Source organism: Elephas maximus, chromosome 19, assembly GCF_024166365.1.
Source record: "Elephas maximus indicus isolate mEleMax1 chromosome 19, mEleMax1 primary haplotype, whole genome shotgun sequence".
Classification (NCBI taxonomy): domain Eukaryota; kingdom Metazoa; phylum Chordata; class Mammalia; order Proboscidea; family Elephantidae; genus Elephas; species Elephas maximus.
The window spans coordinates 31,412,802-31,434,786 of NC_064837.1; the positions used below are offsets into that span (position 1 = coordinate 31,412,802).

Below are 21,985 nucleotides of genomic sequence, written 5' to 3' on the forward strand. Positions count from 1 at the left end.
ATTGTAGTCAAGAGTAAGAAATAGTACTTAAAAACTGGCAAAATACAGCAGAGGGAAGCAACTTGAACATTTTTGTTTTGGTGGTATTTTTCTTTTATTTATTGTTTCCTTTAACATAGAGTGGCTTTTGTGTGTTGAAAGAACCTGGGTTAAAGTTGGCGAAGTTTTTTTTTTTTTTAAGTTTTTCCTAATTACTGAATTCTTTGTGCTGTACCATTTAAATAAATTTATGGATATTTTATTTGTACAAACATACCTACTTAAACCTGCTACAGGACAGCTTTTTGTAGCATTGTTTTAGTATCAACTGATGACCCAATATGTAATTGCCATTTCATTTTGTAAATGAACACTTAAGAATTAAGCTATGTGCAATACTAGAGTGTTCCACAAAGTATAACATTTGATTGATGGCTAGGGAAAAGCATTTGGCACACGGGATTTTTTGGTTTGTCAATTTTTTAGTAAAGTTTGGAAACAACTGCAAATAACAATATGACTGTGGCTATATGGAGGATCCCATCATTAAAAGATGGATTTCTGTTTTTCTCTCCAATTTCCTTATAAATGACCCTCAGAGCACATCTTTACTACCTCCAGAGATCACTGATTAAATCTCATGACTAGTTCCTTCTGCAGCTTAATTTTGTCAGTAAAGGCTTTCTTCCCCTCTTGTCTCACACTCTGGCAGCTCCTTTGTTGGTTCTTCTCTGTCCCTTCACTGCCTCCCTAGATACTGAAAGCTGATCTCTTGAGGAGTGTGTGGTTTTAATTCAGGTGCAGAGACGTATATAATCACAATCCTTGGTTCATGACACAGTTGCTCAGCATTGGTCCACATGTGGCCCAGTATTATTTAACGATTAATTATTTAGCTATTTAAAAAAGTAATTTGAAAATCCACCACCTAAAACAAAAACAGATCTTTGCCAGTAACCTACATGTAGCCATATAGTCTTTCTTCCTCAGCCTATCTCCCTGGCTCCTCCCCACAGAGAGAACCACTTTCCTTAATCCCATTCTCATCATGTTCCCTTGTTGTCTTTTTTATACGGTTTTACTGTATCATCTGTGTAACAAAAGTATATATATTGTAATTGTTTTTAACTTTCTAATCTGTATGTAATCTGTTATATGTAATATTTTGGGACTTTTAATGTATTAACCATATAGCTAGACACTTGCTTCCTATTATTTCTAATAATTGGTCTGCAGATTTTTTTGTGTTTTCTATGTTGATCCCCTTTCTCTTTAATTTGTTTATATGATTTACATTTACAGATTTTCTGCATTCTTGCATGGGATAAACTCAATTTGGTCATGGTGAACATAGTTTTGATTAATATTTTCCCCATTCTTATGAGTAAAATAGACCTGGAATTTTTCCTTCATATAACATCTTTGTGTTGCTATCACTGTTAAGCTAGCTGGGGAGTTTCAATTCTTTTCCTGTTGTCTGGAAGTTTGGTTAGAGCTACTATCCTTGAAAGTTTGGAAGAACTTGTCCTTTAAAACCATCTGGACCTGCTGTTTTCTTTGTGGGAAGATTTTAATCATACTCTTTTATTTTGAAAAGATAATTGACTGCTGCATCAAAGTTAGATTGTAGGGGAAAGGAGAAAAGATAGGAATAGAAGAAAACTGCTGTTTACCAAATCGTGTTTAAAAAAACAAACAAAAAACCTGCATAGATAGAAATATCTACTAGTATGTGTAAGTACAGATATATGGGTGCAGGAACATATTTTTATAGAAGACACAATGACAGACACTTCTCAGATATAACCAAGCACCTTGCAAGATTGGTTTTCTAGGGTTGAAAGCTTAAAACCTTAGGCTCATGGGATGACTCAGTCAATTGGCATAATACAGTTCACAAAGTTTATGTTCTGCTTCCTAATGAAGTGAGTAGTGTCTGGGATCTTAAAAGCTTGCAAGTGGCCGTCAAAGATGCAACTATTGATCTGTACTCATCAGGAGAAGAAACCAGTCTATAGGACTAATAGCCTACACGAGCCATGGGCTCATCTACCCTGAGACCAGAAGAACTAGATGGACCCAGCTATCATTACCAACTGTTCTGACTAGGGTCACAATAGGATGGTGCCAGATAGAGTGGGAGACAAATGTAAAACAAAACTTAAATTCTTAAGAAAGGCAGAACTTACTGGACTAGTTGAGACCAGAAGACTCCCTGAGACTGTCACCCAGAGACTCTCTTTAAACCTCGAACCGAACCTATCCACTGAGATCACCTTTCAGTGAAATAACAGAATGTAACACAAAATAACAGATACCGTCTGCAAGTACAGTGCTCTACTAAAAAACCATCTATGTAAGACCAAAAGATCAACATTTACTCTGAAGTAAAGATGAGAAACTAGAGTTCTGGAAATGGAACAATCAGAACACAAAGAGAACGTTGACACATTGTGAAAATGTAAGTAATATCACTGAACAACTTTCATGGAAATAGCCAAATGGAAACCTACTGTATTTTTTTCACAAATAATGCCTACACGTAAGATGCACAGATAGCTCACTTACGAAACTAGTGGTGGGGGGAAGGGTTGCGTGGTTGGTAAAAAAGTATAGTGCACGCATTATTTGCGTAAAATATGGTAATTTACTGTGTAAACTTTCACCAAAAAACACCTTAAAATATTACTTAAAAAAACAACTGCCTTTGAGTTGATTATGACTTATGGCAACTCCATGTGTGTTGTAGTAGAACTGCAGTAATCTCTCCAAAATGAGCCCTGGTGACACGGTGATTAAGCACTTGGCTGCTTACTGAAAGGTCGGTGGTTCCAACGCACCAGCCGATCTGTGGGAGAGAGATGTGGCAGTCTATTTCCATAAAGATCATTGTTGTTAGTTGTCGTCAAGTCCATCCCGACTTATAGCGACCCTGTGCACAACAGAACAAAACACTGCCTGGTATTGCACCATCCTTACAATCATTATTATGCTTGAGCCCATTGTTGCAGCCACTGTGTCAGTCTACCTCGTTGAGGGTCTTCCTCTTTTCCGCTGACCCTGTACTTTACCAAACATGATGTCCTTCTCCGGGGAGTGACCCTTCCTGACAACACGTCCAAAGTATGTAAGACGTAGTAGCCTCGCCATCCTTGCTTCTAACAAGCATTCTGGTTATACTTCTTCCAAGATGGATTTGTTTAGATTACAGCCTTGGAAACCATATGGGGCAGTTCTACTCTATCCTATAGGGTCACCGTGAGTTGGAATCGACTCGATGGCAATGGCTTAATGTTATGGAAGTTGAGTAGCTGGGTGGAGTTGAACCACCAACTTTTGGTTAGTAGCCAAGCACAAACTGCGCCACCTAGGGACCACATGGTGTATTGTTGTGTGCCGTTGAGTTGATTCAAACTTGTAGCAACCCTATATGACAGAGTAGAACTGCCCCATAGAGTTTCCTAGGCTGTAATCGTTACACCAGGTCTTTTCTCCTGTGGAGCCACTATATGGGTTCAAACTGCTGACCTTTCCCTTAGCAGCTGAGAGCTTAGCCATTGCACCACTAGGGCTCCAAATAGTGTTTAAAGGAGCTTATATCCATTATCTGATTTAATCCTTACACCATTCTTTGAGAGGGTCTGTCAGTCAAGGTCCAGTCAAGGAAAGAGAAACTGTATTAGTTTTATAAACAGAAAGCATTCAATAGTGAGAATTGGCTATTTAGGTGTTAGAAGTGTCTGGATTTTAACTGTCTTTTTTTAATAGGTGTGTAGGAGAGGAGTCCCTGGATGGGACAAACGGTTAAGTGCTCAACTATTAGCTCAAGGATTGGCAGTTCAAACCCACCCCGCATCTCCTCATTAGACAGACCTAGTGTTCTGCTTCCAAAAAGTCACAGCTTTGAAAACCATATGGACAGCACCCATTCATGGTAAAAACTCTCAGCAAAATAGAAATAGAAGGAAAATTCCTAAACATTATAAAGAGCACTTATACAAAGCCAACAGCCAACGTCATCCTAAACAGAGAGAGACTGAAACCATTCCCACTGAGAACAAGAACCAGACAAGGATGACCTTTATCACCATTCTTATTCAACATTGTGCTGGAGGTCCTAGCCAGAGCTATTAGGCTAGATAAAGAAATAAAGTGCATCCAGATTAGCAAAGAAGTAGTAAAAGTATCTCTGTTTGCAAACGACATGATCTTATACACAGAAAAACCTAAAGAATCTTTAAGAAAACTACTGAAACTAATAGAAGAGTTCAGCAGAGTATCAGGATACAAGATAAACATACATAAATCAGTTGGATTCCTCTATATCAACAAAGAGAGCGACAAAGAGGAAATCACCAAATCAATACCATTTACAATAGCCACCTAAGAAAATTAAGTACTTAGGAATAAATCTTACCAGAGATTTAAAAGACCTATACAAAGAAAACTGCAAGACACTACCACAGAAACCAAAAGAGACCTATATAAGTAGAAAAACATACGTCGCTCATGGATAGGAAGACTCAACATTGTAAAAATGTCTGTTCTGCCCAGAACAATCTATAGATACAATGCAATTTCATTCCAAATACTAGTGACATTTTTTAATGAGATGGAGAAACACATCACCAACTTCATATGGAAAGGGAAAGAGGCCCCGAATAAGTAAAGCATTACTAAAAAAGAAGAACAAAGTGGGAGTCCTCACACTGCCTGATTTTAGAACATAGTGTACCACCATGGTAGTCAAAACAGCCTGGTACTGGTACAACAACAGATACACAGACCAATGGAACAGAATTGAGAACCCAGATATAAATCCATCCACATATGAGCAGCTGATATTTGACAAAGGCCGAAAGTCTGTTAAATGGGGAAAAGACATTCTCTTTAACAAATGGTGTTGGCATAACTGGATATCCATCTACAAGAAAATGAAACAAGACCCATACCTCACACCATGCGCAAAAACCAACTCAAAATGGATCAAAGACCTAAATATAAAATCTAAAATGATAAAGTTCATGGAAGACAAAATAGGGACAACGCTAGGAGCCCTAATACATGGCATAAACAGTATACAAAACATTACTGGAACTGTACAAACAGCAAAAGAGAAGTTAGATAACTGGGAGCTCCTAAAAGTCAAACACCTGTGCTCATCCAAAGACTTTACCAAAAGAGTAAAAAGATTGCCTACAGATTGGGAAGAAGTTTTTAGCTATGACATTTCCGATCAGCAGCTGATCTCTAAAATCTACATGTTACTGCAAAAACTCAACAACAAAAAGATAAATAACCCAATTAAAAAAATGGGCAAAGGATATGAACAGGCACTTCACTAAAGAAGACTTTCAGGTAGCTAACAGATACATGAGGAAATGCTCACATTCATTATCCATTAGAGAAATGCAAATCAAAACTACAGTAAGCTTCTTTCTCACTCCAGCAAGACTGGCATTAATCCAAAAAGCACAATAAATGCTGGAGAGGTTGTGGAGAGACTGGAACACTTAGACACTGCTGGTGGGATTGTAAAATGGTACAGCCACTTTGAAAATTGATTTGGCACTTCCTTAAAAAGCTAGAAATAGAACTACCATATGATCCACCAATCCCCCTCCTTGGAATGTATCCTAGAGAAGTAAGAGCCTTTACACAAACAGATATACCCACACCCATGTTTATTGCAGCACTGTTTACAATAGCAAAAAGATGGAAGCAACCAAGGTGCCTGTCAACGGATGAATGGATAAATAAATTATGGTATATTCACACAGTGAAATACTATTCATCAGTAAAGAACAATGATGAATCTGTGAAACATTTCGTAACATGGAGGAATCTGGAAGGCATTATGCTGAGTGAAATTAGTCATTTGCAAAAGAACAAATATGGTGTGAGACCACTATTATAAGAACTCAAGAAATAATTTAAACAGAGAAGAAAATATTCTTTGATGGTTACAAGAGGGAAGAGGAAGGGAGGGAGGGAGAGGGGGATTCACTAATTAGATAGTAGACAAAAACTAATTTAGGTGAAGGGAAAGACACAATACAGGAGAGGTCAGCACAATTGGACTAAAGCAAAAGCAAAGAAGTTTCCTGAATAAACCAGACGCTTCAAAGGCCAGTGGAGCAGGGGCAGAGGTTTGGGGACCATGGTTTCAGGGGACATCTAGGTCAGTTGACATAATAAAAACTATTAAGAAAACATTCTGCATCCCATTTTGGAGAGTGGCATCTGGGGTCTTAAACGCTAGTAACTGGCCATCTAAGATGCAACAATTGGTCTCAACCCACATGTAGCAAAGGAGAATGAGTAACACCAAAGATACAATGTAAGTTTGAGCCCAAGAGTCAGAAAGGGCCACATAAATCAGAGACTACATCAGCCTGAGACCAGAAGAGCTAGATGGTGCCCAGCTATAACAGATGACTGCCCTGACCGGGAGCACAACAGAGAATCCCTGAAGGACCAGGAGAGCAGTGGGATGCAGACTCCAAATTCTCATACAAAGACCAGACTTAATGGTCTGACTGAGACTAGAGGGACCCTGGAGGTAATGGTCCCCAGACCTTCTGTTAGCCCAAGACAGGAACCATTCCCAAAGCCAACTCTACAGACATGGATTGGACTAGACTATGAGACAGAAAATGATACTGGTGAGGAGTGAGCTTCTTGGATCAAGTAGATGCATGAGACTATGTGTGCAGCTCCTTTCTGGAGGGGAAATGTGAAGGCCAAGGGGGACAGAAGCTGGATGAATGGACATGGAAACGCAGGGTGGAGAGAAGGAATGTGCTGTCTAATTAGGGGGAGAGCAACCAGGAATATATAACAAGGTATATATAAGGCTCTGTATGAGAGACTGACTTGATTTGTAAACTTGCAGTTAAAGCACAATAAAAATATAAAAAGAAAACCATATGGAACAGTTCTACTCTGTACATGTGGGGTGGCCATGAGACTGGAGGGCAACTGACAATAGCAAAGAAAAAAGCTTCTAATTAAGAAAGACACCATCAATTGTAAGATGCATCCCGATTTTAGAGATTTTAAAATGTAAAAAAAAAAAAAAAAGGAGCATCTTATAATTAACAAAATAAGGTATATAGTGCTGCCTTGTAAAGAATTTGGTTTTGCAGTTGTTGATTTTGAGATACCCATGGTATACCCAGATGAAACATTAAGTAGTTACAAATGTGGATTTAGAGCTCATAAGAAAGATGGAAGCTAGAAATACAAAGATGAAGGTCTTCTGCATGTCAGGGTCATGATCCAAAAACAACCTTGCCAACTGCATTTTAGCTTTAACATTCCCTGAGTCCATTATTTATGTTGTATCATTTCATTCAACCTTTAGCCCATCTTTTTGTGATGGCATGTGTTGGTAAACCTTGATACTGTCTCTTATTGCTCCGAAACAGTTTTTTGTCTTTGTTCTTAAATTTCCACAAACAAGGAAATGCTTTCCTATTTGAAAAGTGTGTGGTCTGTCAGGTTGCAGTCTTCACAAGGATGCAGTTGGGAGTCCTGTCACAAGTATGGCAGTGAAGAGCAGGTCTCCGAGAGAGAGATGGTGTGAAGAAATCTTATCTATAGCCCTTCATGGTTACTCTATTTTTATAGGTCCAGCATGTCTGGTATGTACCTAGTGAAACAGGGTCGAGACCGAAAGAAAATAGACTCACAGCGAGATTTCACTGTGGCTTCTCCAGCAGAATTTGTTACTCGTTTTGGGGGAAATAAAGTGATTGAGAAGGTAAGTTGTAACTTGCTAGATTATTTTTTTTTTCAAAAGTAGATGAGGTTTAATACCTTATTGTCTGAATTTGCTCAAAACTGGTATTTGGATTTTCAGAGACTTTGCCTCTTTATGTGGAATTATCCTTTTCTGCCTTCCTAGCATCTTATTAAATCATTTCACTATTTTCAGGAATATGTATTGACCATTAAAAATTTAGTCATAAGTAATTAAGATGATGAAATAGTGCTTGTAAGGTTCTTTTTGAAAGATCTTGTGGTTTTACAGAGTTGAGCAGCACTGATCTGAGAGGGTATGAGATATTAATTGGTTTATGGAGTGGTGGTGGGGAGATACTGTATGTCACAGCATGGTATTTAGGCCTAAGGGAGTAGGAAGAGTTTCAGAATAAAAGTCTTAAACAGTTTGATACACTGTGCCTTACTGGGTTTCACGAGGTATTTGAAATGTTTAGAGGGAATATACCACATGTAAAAAAAAAAAAATTTTTTTTTTTTTTTAATATTTAAAGATTTCAGGTATTTTGAAATGTTATGAGTAATCCTGTGTTACTTTTATCTAAACCATGTCAGAGCTGATAGGATGACTTGGTTGAAATAGTGTGCAGTGAATAAAGGATGGCACCCTGTATTCCCACTCCTGAAAGTATTATTCAGTGGTTTTCTCTGTTAATCTTCCAATAAATATAAGTTATGTGTCTCCCTTGCCTTTGTTATCCTTGGGGACACGATTATAAGACAAGTAAGGAGATGAAAGCTTTGTTTACAGAGAAGTTTCAGGATGCTTCGATTCTTCTGCTATTTTTCTTGTGAACACTCTTTTTAGTGGGCACTTACTAAGGTATTTGGTTAGCTAGCATTTTAAAATACCATCTGCTTGATCATGTGGGAGCTGGTTCTTAACTGCCTAGACCAGTAGTAATAAGAGTTTCTGGTTGAAAATCTGGCTTTTTCAGAGAAAGATAAATCGCATCTCTTTTCCTCCGATTCCTATCCTCTCACTTTCATAGGTTCTTATTGCCAACAATGGAATTGCAGCAGTGAAATGCATGCGGTCTATTCGTCGGTGGTCTTATGAGATGTTTCGAAATGAGCGTGCAATCCGGTTTGTTGTCATGGTCACACCTGAAGACCTTAAAGCCAATGCAGGTGAGTTATCAGTTTTAAGAAAGCATCATCTTCAACAGTAAAACATTGAATAGTACAGTTTTTAAATAGGAGAATGTTAGCATTGGGGAATTCCCAAATCCTAGGATATTCGATGAAATCTTTTAAAAAGGATTTCTCTTTTAAAAATTGTCAATAATAGGCATATAAAAGTGATCACACTATATTTAACCTCAACACAGATTCGCGTGTTCTGCGTATAAGTAGATAGAAGTTGAACTAGTGTGTTGATTTTGGCTTTCAGGTTTATGCCTTTTTCAGTGTTAAGTATTTGCCATGCCACCTACATTAGCGTGGATAAGCAGAAAGGTTTGGAAAAAAACAAAAAGCTATTTCCCTTATGAACTCTAGAAGTTTGGAGAAACTTACAGTTAAGATTCTTTTTATTTTTTTTTCCTTCTCCTGAGAGAGCAACCTCCTAGAACCTGAGTGGGTCTCCTTATGTAAGCTCTTCTGTGTATTCTCTTTACTTGGGTAGTGCTCCATCTGAGAGTTGTAGATAAGACTGTTGGTATAGTGAAAGGTGTGGCTAGTCTTTCTTCACAGTAATACATTTATCTGTAAGGTATAGTCTCTAAGGTTACTCATAGCTACCTTTGGCTTAAAGAGCTATCCTTTTAAGAAGGAAGCAAGGAGAGAATTTCAATAAAGAAGAGTCCATTGTATCAGTAGTCCAAGAAAATAAGAATGGAAACCTGCCCGGTAAATCTGTTACCAAATCACTGATAGCAGCTTGTAAGAATAATTGCAGTGGAACAATGTAAGTATGCAGACTGAAATATATTAAGGAATGAATGAACGGGAGGGGATGTGGAGATTGTCAATATGGACTAGTTTTTTTTTAAGAATTTTGGATGAGAAAGGAAGAAGAAAAGATACTAACTAAAGAGGAATTTAGGGTCAAGGGAAGATTTTTATTTTTTAGGATTAAAGAGATTTGGGACTATTTATAGTCTGAGAGCAAGGAGCCAAAGAGGGAGAGGGAGCTGAAGTACATGAGAGACCTTTCATCTCTTGAGGAACTGGAAGGAGATGGAATCAAGAGCACAAGTGGACAAAAATATGCCTATCTTCTGACCAGGAAGTTCTGTTTGCTATAATTTTTCCTGAAGAAAATAAATCAGTAGTATGGGGGCAAATATATCCACAAAAAGACTTTTCATTGCATTATTACTTAAAGTAGAAACTGGAAGTAACTTCACTGTCCAACATTGGTGGATTAGTCTAGTAAAATGTACAACACCACGCAGCCTTAAAAAAAATATTTTGTTGAATAACATTAATCTGAGAATGAGTTTTGGCATATTGCTGTATTAGTTATCTATTACTGTGTAACAATATTACCACTAATTTCGTGACTTAAAACAACACATTATCTCACAGTTTCTGTGGGTCAGTGCAGGACTTAGCTGAGTCCTTGCTTCAGAGTCTCACAAGGTTGCAGACAGGTGTGATCTCGTCAGTGCCCACTGGGGAAGGATCTGTTCCAAGCTCACATGGCTGTTGAAGCATTCAGTGTTTTGTGAGCTGTCAGACTGAGACTTAGAGACTACTCTCAGCTCCTTGTCACATAACCAAAAAAAAAAAAAAAACACAGTGCCGTCAAGTCGATTCCAACTCATAGCGACCCTATAGGACAGAGTAGAACTGCCCCATAGAGTTTCCAAGGAGCGCCTGGTGGATTTGAACTGCCGACCTTTTGGTTTGCAGCCATAGCACTTAACCACTATGCCCAGCAGGGCTTCTGATGGGCCTCACCAAAATGACTGCTTGCTACTTCAAAACAAGTAAGATGGGTTATATTCTTAAGTAACATTATCATGGAAGTGACATTTCATTACCTTTGTTGTATTTCATTGGCTAGAAGCAAGTCATAGATCCTGCCACACCCAAGGAAAAGGACTTATTGAGAGGCATGAATACCTGGAGGCTGGAGTCATGGAGGCCACCTTAGTATCTGTCCACCACAATTACTAAGAAAAAAATTGGCTATACAAGGAGATTTGTAGCATAATGTAGTAATAGAAAAAAGTGTGCTGTGTATACCAAAAAACCAAACCCATTGCCATCGAGTCAATTCTGACGTATAGCGACCCTAAAGCACAGGGTAGAACTGCCCCATAGGGTTTCCAAGGAGCATCTGGTGTGTTTGAACTGCCGACATTTTGGTTAGCAGCCATAGCTCCTAACTGCTACACTAGCAGGGTTTCCAGTGCTGTGTATAGTCATAGAAAAAGGCTGTAAGGACATACAACAAAATGGCAATAATGGTTTTCTCTGGGGGTGAAATTTTGGGATGTTTTTATTTCTATTTGTATGTTTCTGCTTTTTTCCCAAGTTTCTTTTTTTTTTTTTTAACATGGAGTTTATACAATTTTTTTTTATTAACTTTTATTAAGCTTCAAGTGAACGTTTACAAATCCAATCAGTCTGTCACATATAAGTTTACATACATCTTACTCCGTACTCCCACTTGCTCTCCCCCTATTGAGTCAGCCCTTTCAGTCTCTCCTTTCGTGACAATTTTGCCAGCTTCCCTCTCTCTCTATCCTCCCAGTTTATACAATTTTATAATTTAAAAACAATATTTAAAAAATATAACTCTAGAAAGGTTTACTATACCAAAAAAACAAAAAAACCCCAAACCCATTGCCATCGAGTCGATTCCAACTCGTAGCAACCCTATAGGACAGAGTAGAATTGCCTCATAGGGTTTCCAAGGAGCAGCTGGTGTATTCGAACTGCTGACTTTTTGGTTAGCAGCTGAGCTGTTAACCATACTCCCACCAGGGCTCCATACCAATGATGCTGAATTAACAAATTAGTATTATGGGTGATTTTTTCTGTTCTACTTTTTCTAACCTTTCTATAATATTACTGTATTTTTTAACAGCTTTATTCAGTATAATTCACAAACCGTGAAATTCATCATTTTAAATATACAAATCCATGAGTTTTAGTAAATTTATACCGTTGTGTAGTTATCATCACAGTCCAGTTTAGAACCTTAATTATTTTCATAATTTTGAAAATTGTGATAAAAGGAGCCTTAGATAGGAGAGAAATCTTGTCCTCTGAGACTGGAGGGAAAGGGGCAAATTTTCTGATGAGGATGGTGTAATTGAACAGTTGCATATTTTTATTTCATCATAGTTACTGGAGAAGTTGGATGATTTGTAAAATCCATGCTAAAGAGTTGGCATTCTCTTCTGAGGAGAGTTTTCTTATTTGTGAATATGCTCAAGAATATTGTCTTTGGTAGTAAAGGAACTGTAGAAACAAGATGATAGAGAAATAAAGGTTATATAATTAGGGTGAGCTTTCTTTTTCTACTTCCTAGGGCTTCTCGTTAGGTACATTAATGATAATATCAGATTGGTTATTATAGAACTTTAAACTGTTGTTGGTTGGCAGCAGCAGTACTCTACCTGTGTGTAGGTCAGCAATTAAAGAAGGCTTTTCCTCTATCTAGGGCCACTGAACTACAGAAAAGCTGTTTAACAAGCCACAGAGGAAAGGTTGGGTAGAGTTCACTACATAAGAAATAAAAATATCTATTTGGTAAATAAAAACAGAAAAAGTTAAAGACAAATGATGATTCGTAAAATGTATTGCCAGCAAAGAGTTACTATATATAAGAAAAAGATTTCCTTCAATAGAAAATGAACAAGAACACAAATAGGTAGTTCATAAAAGAAGAAACAAAAAGATCAGTAAACGTAAGAAAAGAGATTCAGCATTAATGGTACTTGGATAAATGCAGACCAAAACAGTGATAGATCTGTTCGTTTTCTTAACTGATAAAAATGGCAAGAATTTAAAAAGATTGATAATACCTGATAGAGGTGAGAGCATAGGGAAATTGGCCACCCATACTACTGGTGAGAATATAAAGTGGTTTAATCTTTTAAAATGTGCATATTTTTTGACCCAATAGTTTTGTATCTTATAACATATCCTGAAGATAAAATTGGATAGTAAGACAAGGATGTTCATCATCACATTATTTTAATACTCTTCAATTTAGGAATAATGTATATTTCTATCAATAGGTTATTAAATGAATTATGGAGTATCAAAACATTAGCCATCCATTAAAATATGTTATTAAATATATCTCCTTTTCCTAATGTTGGAAGATACCCACAATATATTGTTAAATTTAGCATTGTGGTGGTTTTTGGGTGCTGCAGAGTAGATTTTGCCTCATAGCAATGCCATGTGACAGAGTAGAAGTGCCCCGTAGGGTTTCCTAGGCTGTAATCTCCGGTTATTTCTTCCTAGAGCCTTTGGGCTGGTCAGGTATGCTAAAGTGAACTGATTATCTCTGAATGGTGGGACAGTGGGTGATTTTAACTTTTTAAAAATAATAGCATTAAATTCTGATGTCTAAAATTTTTATTATTAATTAGCACACTTTCCTTTTATAATCAAAGAGAACAATGAACACATTTTCATTTTGAACAAACTGTGGGGCTCTGTATCTTTTAGTGAAAATTTTTAAAGAAGAACTTAGAATCTTTCAAAATTAACACAAAGTTTAAGAAATTTCATAACTATGGTAGATACGGACTTTAAGCAATTTACTTAACCTCTTGAAGCCATAATTTCCTGTAAACTGGGGGCCAATAATACCTATCATACATAGGATTGTTGCAAGAATTAAATGAGATAATACGTATATAAAGTGTTTATTAGTACAGTGCCTTCACATTGTAGCTGCTCTGCTATAATTGTTGCCATAATAGGAAGAAAGAAATATCAGAAGACAAATTTGAAAGTGAATACTGAGCAAAAAAAAAATATATAAGGAGGGAAAGAGGTAGTCTTTCTAAAGTCTCTTTCAAATACCCTTTACCTCTAACATTCCAGATAAACCCTTTTCAAGATCTATAACTAACCTTTCCTGTTTAGCCAGCCTACGGGCTCTCCATACCCTACCTTCTTCCCCAGTTCTGTCCCAACTCCACACCAGGAAAAGGGTGCGAAGCAAATTAAAGATGTCACTAGAACTCTTCCTCAGAATAGAATAGTTATACTCAGGTTACTAACTGACAGACATACCAGCCTTGATATAGGGAGTCATAAAGACCCTTTAGAAGAGTTTCACAGTGAAATGTTTGAGAATGGCTGTTTTAGTGTAAGAGCTTCCTAAATGTGGATTGGCTCATATTAGTGCCTGTGACTTAACAAAGTCAGAGCTTCCAACTAAATGGTCCTGGAAATTACCCGATTAATGTTGTTTGCCCTGTGGTTACCTGTGGTAGTCCCTGTTCTTTACATTGTCTTGCTATACCATTATATTTCTGAAAATAAATCATGTGTTTATTAATTTGCTTACATTTTCAGAATACATTAAGATGGCAGATCACTATGTGCCAGTGCCTGGAGGACCAAACAACAACAACTATGCAAATGTAGAATTAATTCTCGATATTGCTAAAAGGATCCCAGTACAAGTAAGAGATCCCAATGTCTCCTTTAAAGCCATATTCAGCCATTTGATAGTGAGGCACAAGGGAGATCCATAGAAAAACTGGGATTTTATTTAAGGGGGCGTTGGTAGTTCAGTGGTAGAATTTGAACCTTCCATGTGGGAGACCAGGGTTTGATTTCCAGCCAGTGCGCCTCATGCGCAGCTGCCATCTGTCTGTCAGTGGAGGCTTATGTGTTGCTATGATGCTGAACCGGTTTCAGAGGAGCTTCCAGACTAAAATGGACTAGGAAGAAAAGCCTGGTGATCTACTTCCAAAAATACAACCAATGAAAGAACTCTATAGATCACAGCAGTGTGATCCAAAACCAATCATGGGGATGGAGCAGGACTGGGCAATGTTTTGTCACATTGTGCTTGAGGTTGCCCTTAGCCAACTCAACACTATCTAACAATTTTATTTAAAACACCCTTGTTGAAAACTCTTAAATGCCTTTATGTAGGATAACTAAAAGACAGGGAAGAGGAAGAATTGAATGAGTCACAATAAACAATATAAACAGAGGGTTGGAAGGGTCTTTCAGTGATTATTTACTCCATCCATATCACCTTCAAACCATCCAAAGTAAATGAAAGTTATTGATTTTCAATGGAATATTCTTAGTCCAGAATATGGTGGTGTTTCAGAGAATTAGTTTCTTTCCTATCACACTGGGTTACCAAAAACAAAAACAAAAAACAGACCTTGTTGCTGTCAAGTCAGTTCTGACTCATAGCGACCCTACAGGACAGAGTCAAACTGCCCCATAGGGTTTCCAAGGAGCAGCTGGTGGATTCACACTGCTGACCTTTTGGTTAGCAGCCATAGCTCTTAACCACTGCGCCACCAGGACTCCACATTGGATTAAGAAGATTAACTACATTAAAGCCCAAAGAGGAAAAACTCTACACTTGAATGACAGTGTAACCACTAGGTATAAAAGTGTAGTTGGGTGACCAAAGTAATTGAATCTGTGAAAAATAACCAATATTTCCGGAAAAGACTCTATAGAATCTTAGTTGAAAAGCTACGAATTGAGTTCCCAAAGAACAACTCTAGATGGAATCTTAATATCAATTTCAACTTGGTTTTGACCTCTTCAGGGGTTTTGCCACAATGGACTACTTATTGTTGTTTCCTAAAAAGTTTGTCGGTAATACAAGCATAGAAGCTGAGTTAAGCATGAGACTGCTTTGGAGCTATTGTACTTCATGAAGTAGGACCGGTTTTGGTAGAGAGTAATATAGTTTGTGGCTATTTCTTAACGTAAATTTTAAGAATGAATCTTATTGTACTCCTTTCTAGGCAGTGTGGGCTGGCTGGGGTCATGCTTCTGAGAATCCCAAGCTCCCGGAACTTCTCTTGAAAAATAGCATTGCCTTCATGGGTAAGCCTTTCTATTCCTGTCTTTCTGATCGTTTCTGTCAATTTTGCCCATTTATTGATTTTCTTCTGTTTAACATTTACTGGGCTTTTTTTTTTTTTTTTGTCTTAATCCATAGCTCTCAAAATAACCCTCTTCATTTCTTACAACCTGCTTATCCCACTTCATTTGATTGTGTTTTCTGTCCTTGGATTCTTTTCCATGAGGTATGGGGGAAGCTCTGATGTTGAAAACACTGACTTTTTAAAACTTTCTACTAACATTATGAAAGCATAATGTGGAGAAAGGACCTATTTGTAAATAACGAAGGTAATTGAATATTTAGAATACTCTGTCAATGGGCCCTTATATATGAATTGGTGCCTTTGCATTTAAGCCATGTAGGTTATATTCCTATCGAAGAGAGCTGTTTGTGACTTTTCTGTTCTCCTTATGGCAAAGGGAAAACTCAAGGTTATGTAACTTAAAGTGTTTCTGTCTCTGTCTCTGGGATCTTCTACAGTGATGATTATCCTCTGTAAAAAAAACTATTAAATTTCCTCTTTGGTTCCCCAAAGACCAAGGAGGGCACAATATTTCACATTTTAACCCCAGAACTTTATAGTCCCTATTTTAGGATATTGATTAAAAAAAAAAAAACCAACTTTGGTAATCTGGTACAGTTGGATCAGGAAGGATGATAAAATTAGGGTAAGATTTTTCAGGAATTTAATTCAACATATATGTAGATTTATTATAAAAAGCTTATACATTAGCTATTATAAAGGGTACAAAGAAATCGTTCTCATAATCAAGTTTATGATTTCCATGTTATGTGATGGAAGGAAGATAAGACAAATACCAAAATAATTATAATACAAGGATAAATATATATGATGAAAATGAGGCAAAAATGTTACAGTTGGGATTCTTTTCTTGTTTTGATTTAGGTCCTCCGAGCCAGGCTATGTGGGCTTTGGGGGATAAGATTGCATCTTCCATCGTGGCTCAAACAGCAGGTATCCCAACTCTTCCCTGGAGTGGCAGTGGTAAGAAGCTATTTTCTGTTTCTGTCATAAAGTACAGCAAAGCACAGTAGGGCATTTGGAACTGTAGTTTGGGGTTTAAATTTGTTCAAAATGTATTGGGATACTTGGCCAAGAAGTAGAATCCAAGCTGATTAATGGTACCCTGTATCTCCTGGCTTGATATACCTTTGATTTTATCATGTTTTAGGAGTATGAATTTAGTACCAAATACATAGATGCTAAATTTTGATCCATAATGATGTTGGGACTTAATTTGGAGAAACTCTGGGAAAAACTCATATGGTTCAGTCTGTTCTGTGTGGACTGGAATTTTCCTTGGAGATGTACTTCCTAGGAGGAGTTAGGCCTTTGAACCTGCCTTGCCAGGCCTGGTTTACTAAGATAAAATCTAAAATCTATGTATCTAAGTGTTCACCTGCCAATGTTTTCTTGTCAACCCACAATCTATTGCTTTGCCTGTCTAATGCCATTTGACCTCTTAAGTTGTCCTCGATACCGGCTTTTCTTCCAGGCATGCAGAAAGATAAAATTTTCAAAAAATGATTTTTTCTTGACAAATTCCTTAAAAAGTACCATGGGAATTATTATAGCTAATAAAAATATATAACAATATAAACTCCCCCTCCCCCCTCCCTTTTTTTTGAATACTCAAGTGCAAGGAGTAGGCATACACTAAAACCTCTTTCAAATGGGAATGACCATTGTCTCGAAGCTGAACAGATTTGAACTCTTGTTGCCCAGGCTCTCCAGGGGGATCGAATATCCTCTCCAGACCTGCTGGGTCAAATAGTTTAAAATAAAAGGTTGAATTTGTTCTGTTTGAATAGAGAGGCTATAGCGTTCCCCTTGTGGCTGAGTACAGGGACATTCAGGGAGCTTGGAATCATAACTCTGTTGAGACCCATAAAACCGCCATTTCCATTTCCAAGGGCTCATAAAGATTGAATTATTTCCCAGACCTCTGGCCCTGGAGCGGGCCTGAAAACCGAAGGTATTTTGCCTGCTGAGTTGCTGTGAGAAATCTGCCATACTTTTTTTTTTGGTCTTGTGTGTCCTTGCATTTTTATTAGTCCTTCCCTGTTAGCACCTGGCTTTTTCCAGAGTGAAAATGTAAGTAGCCAGGTTCTGCTGTGGCTAAAGACTGTCAACCTCAAGGACTGATCAGGTTTTTTTTTTTTTTAATGTCATTCCTTTTTCTTCCACCTATCCTCAATTTTGGATAAATATGAGAACATTTTAAAGAAGGCGTAGCTGAAAATTGACAAGAGCAGAACCTCTCATACCTCTGCTTAATCACTGTTACTCATTGCAGGTCTTCGTGTGGACTGGCAGGAAAATGATTTTTCGAAACGTATCTTAAATGTTCCCCAGGAACTGTACGAGAAAGGTTATGTGAAGGATGTAGATGATGGGTTGAAGGTAGGTTACTAACTCCAGTGAGTGATGCTTTTCAGCTGACAGCTATAGTGACAAATACAGGGATTTGGAGCCAGGTTCATGATACACCCATGATGGTTTTAGGGTGGTAAGACCAGGAGGTGTATAGTTTTAAAATTTGGTTTGGAGCAAGCTGATCATCTGGACAGAACAATATTTCTCACGTGTTTAAATCTGAGTTTTAAGGGGCTACTGATTCTCCATTTCTCTACCACCTGTTAGGGTGTGAGGGAGTCCTATGAACAACGCACTTTTTCCCCTGCTTGAGTTCAGAACTAAGGAATCAGGCAGGTAGAGATCAAAATGTCAGCTTTATTGCAAGTAGAGATGTTGGTGAACTGGCTTAAGTGTACGGCAACACTCAGATTCCTAAGCTGAACGTTAAACAGACTTACTGGTTGCTGGCAGTGCTGAGTAACCACAGACTTCCTTCTGTAGAAGCAGAGCTTTAATACCATTCAACTTATTGTATGACTGAAAGCTGACAAAGAACCTGTGTTTTGCAGTGGACTGATTCTAAAGGAGAAGAGGCTGATTGTGTGTGCATTCATTTCCTCCTTCCAAATTCACCAACCACATAATTCACTCTTTTCCCCTGGCAAGGAGTAGAGAGAGGCCAAAAATGTTAGTCTAATCATCGTCCATCCATGTGGAATCCTGAACCCAGGCAAAAGGAGAGCCTTTCTTCAACATATTACCTCTTCTGTCCTTTATCGTTATCTGAAGTTTGTTCCTCTTTAACTGTTCAACTAATTAGAAGTGTCTAGGTAGATTATGAAAGAGGCTATTTTAGAAAAACAAACTGCCTATGTTTAACTGGTATGTTCTTGTTAAGTATTCTTATCAAAGAGATTAGTGACATGCTTAATATTTACAATTGAATTGCAGATGCTATATACTATTTGGTATAATTTGGAAAAGAGTAGAAGCTCCTTTGTAGGGAAGTAGTTATTTTACTTCCCAGGGAAAATTATATTTTTTTCCTGGTTGTAATTTTAAAACAAAATTTCCTGGTAAAAAATTCGGAAAGCCAGAAAAGAGATGATAAAACCACCCACAAATCTATCATCCAGAAATAATGCCTATTAATGTATTCATATATTTTCTTCTAGTCTTTTTTTAACTTACAGATTCATGTAGTAAATTCATGTAATTATAATAATTACAATAAAAATAAAATTGGGATCCAACTAAATATATTGTTTGATGATCCTAGATATTTTTTCCCATTTAATATTATATGGGAACATTTCCCCCGTCATTAAAATTCTTCTAAAATATTTTTAATGACTGACCTACCAGTGGCTAGAGCGTTCATATGTTTTTAAAAGGCTGACCTTCTTACTGACTGACTGCCCATTACCTACTACTTAAATTTTTTCCATATTTGTGGCTCTTTGTTTCTTTGATCACCTGTCACCCAGTGATTGAGTTCGTCCTGTTTATATAAGCTTAGAAAAAGATAGAGTTAATGGACGTTTAGAAGAGAAAGAAACATGGGTGAAGTATTTATCTCTAATCTACTGAGACAAATTAAAATTTGAAGTAATGTTTTCTAGTGACAGATCTTTTGGATATTATTATAATGTAGCAAAACCTTGAAAGACGAGATGGGATTATTTGATAAAGGAATGACTTGGTTATTTAAAATTTTTGGTTAATTTTTTCCCAGCTTACTTTTTTTACCTTATTAACATAATTTGGACATCTTCCATATCTTTGCTTATGAAAGCTATTTGTTGTTTTTAATAGTTGCATAATATATGGGTCTATCTTGATTTGAACAGCTTCCTACTTGATGAATATATAATTAATGCAAAAAGGCGTGATGTAGCATGTGCTGAAAATTAGTTTTCTCACTAGCTTTATCAATATTTTGTCATTTTTATCTTTGATAAAAAGTTGAGTGGAAAAATTTCTGAGACCTCAAGAGTTCTGGTTTATTGAGTCTTGTATGGTAGAAAGCTGTACTGAGACCACCTACTGAAGTGAACTACTTATGTCTTTTTTTCAAATAAAAAATATGAGTAATACATAAATACTTGCATACTATAGGAAAAAAAATCCAATACTACAGAACTGTGTTCTGTAAAAAGTGAAAGTTTCCATCTACCCATCTTGCTTGTATGGATAACCACTGGTATATATTCTTCAAGCCTTTTTTTTCTTTGTACTTACATATGTGAGTATATGAATACATATATAATCATATGTAAATATATACAGTTTTGTTGTTCTTGACCTATGTGGGATTATGTTAGATTGAGCCATATGAAATTGCCAATATTCAACCATTTTTAACCTACAAAAATGGTGATTTCTTTTGACCAAATACCACAAATACTGTTCTATTATTTTTTTCAACTAATACTTTGTATAATACCATATATAGACCTTCAAAATGACTGCTTTCTTGAAGAGGGAAAGTGCTAGTTTTCTCCTTCTTTTCTAATACTACCCTTTCTCCCATTTTTCTCTTGAAGGCAGCGGAAGAAGTTGGATATCCAGTAATGATCAAGGCTTCAGAAGGAGGAGGAGGGAAGGGAATCCGAAAAGTCAACAATGCAGATGACTTCCCTAACCTCTTCAGACAGGTAGGGTATAAGTTATTTTTGTTCATTTGAATTAACGTGTATCAGAGATAGATGACTTAACTCACTATAATTTGAATGTCAGAGAATACATAATTTTTTATTTTGCCTATAACTAATCAGGTCTTTCTCACTAGTGTCCACCTGCTTATTAGCAAGGAAAATAAGTTAATCAGATGTCCAGTTCAGTTTAAAGTTTTGTTCAATTAGGTATTCAAATAATAGAGTTATTCTGTCATAACTCTTTCCTATAAGATGTGTGTGGCTCATAGGATCTCCTAATGGCAAGGGAGAGTTGTTGTCTTTGTCCATTTTTATGCCCCTGTTCTGCTGCCATTATAGATAAAGTGTGGGATATGGTTGACGCCAGATCTGGTAGCTTTTGGCTTGGGCAGGCCCAGGCTCTGTGATTGGCTTTATCTCACTTTAGTTCCTGTTGGCTATAGACCTCTGAGTTTCTGCCATGTGTCTCACTTACCCTGCTGGCATAGCAGTCTACATCTTTTCTTGTGCTGCCAGACCACCACACCCTGGTACAGAAACCCTGTGGCAAACCCATGAGAATTGAAGGTGGCTCAGAAAAGCTAAACCAAGGGTCTCTCTCTTTGTCTGACCCTATGCTTTGTAGCAAAGTTGATGTGGCCATACTGTAAGTTGATTGTGGTGGCAAGCAAGGAGATGAACTCTTTTCAGAGTCTTAAAACAGAGAGGGAGAAGTGAAACAGGAGCCTTCTTTGCCCTGCTCTAATGTTGCTCTTACCTGCTTGACTCATTTCTTTCTCTCCTATCAACACCCAGAAAAAGGAAAATTTGAACATAGTTCTGGCCTTTTCACTCTCCCAGCTTCCCTATTTTTCATCTTTTACTTACATTTGCCTTTTTTTTAAAAACTTTTCAGCAGCAAAATTCTTGCTTTATTGTCCTGGGCTAAAGGGAAAACTCTATGAACTGCATCTTCCATGATACGTTGTTGTTGTTGTTGTTGTTGTTATGTGCTATCAAGTTGATTCCGACTCATAGCAACCCTACATACAATAGAATGAAACACTGCCTGGTCCTGCATCACCCTCACGATTGTTGCTATGTTTGAACCTATTGTGGCCACTGTGTCAATCCAACTCATTGAAAGTCTTCCTTCTTCTCTTTCTTGCTGACTCT

The 21,985-nt window shown here is 37.3% G+C and overlaps 1 protein-coding gene across 10 annotated transcripts in view; it reads left to right on the top strand.

Moving 5' to 3' along the window:
* Positions 1-21,985, top strand: part of ACACA (acetyl-CoA carboxylase alpha) — a 321,203-nt gene that overhangs the window by 117,375 nt on the left and 181,843 nt on the right. For all 10 annotated transcript variants that reach the window (XM_049859442.1, XM_049859441.1, XM_049859447.1 and 7 more), the window contains 7 exons: positions 7,612-7,744; positions 8,757-8,895; positions 14,263-14,372; positions 15,693-15,774; positions 16,701-16,799; positions 18,112-18,218; positions 20,720-20,830. In XM_049859442.1, coding sequence (XP_049715399.1) covers positions 7,612-7,744; positions 8,757-8,895; positions 14,263-14,372; positions 15,693-15,774; positions 16,701-16,799; positions 18,112-18,218; positions 20,720-20,830 — 781 coding nt within the window. The remainder of the gene's footprint in view (positions 1-7,611; positions 7,745-8,756; positions 8,896-14,262; positions 14,373-15,692; positions 15,775-16,700; positions 16,800-18,111; positions 18,219-20,719; positions 20,831-21,985) is intronic.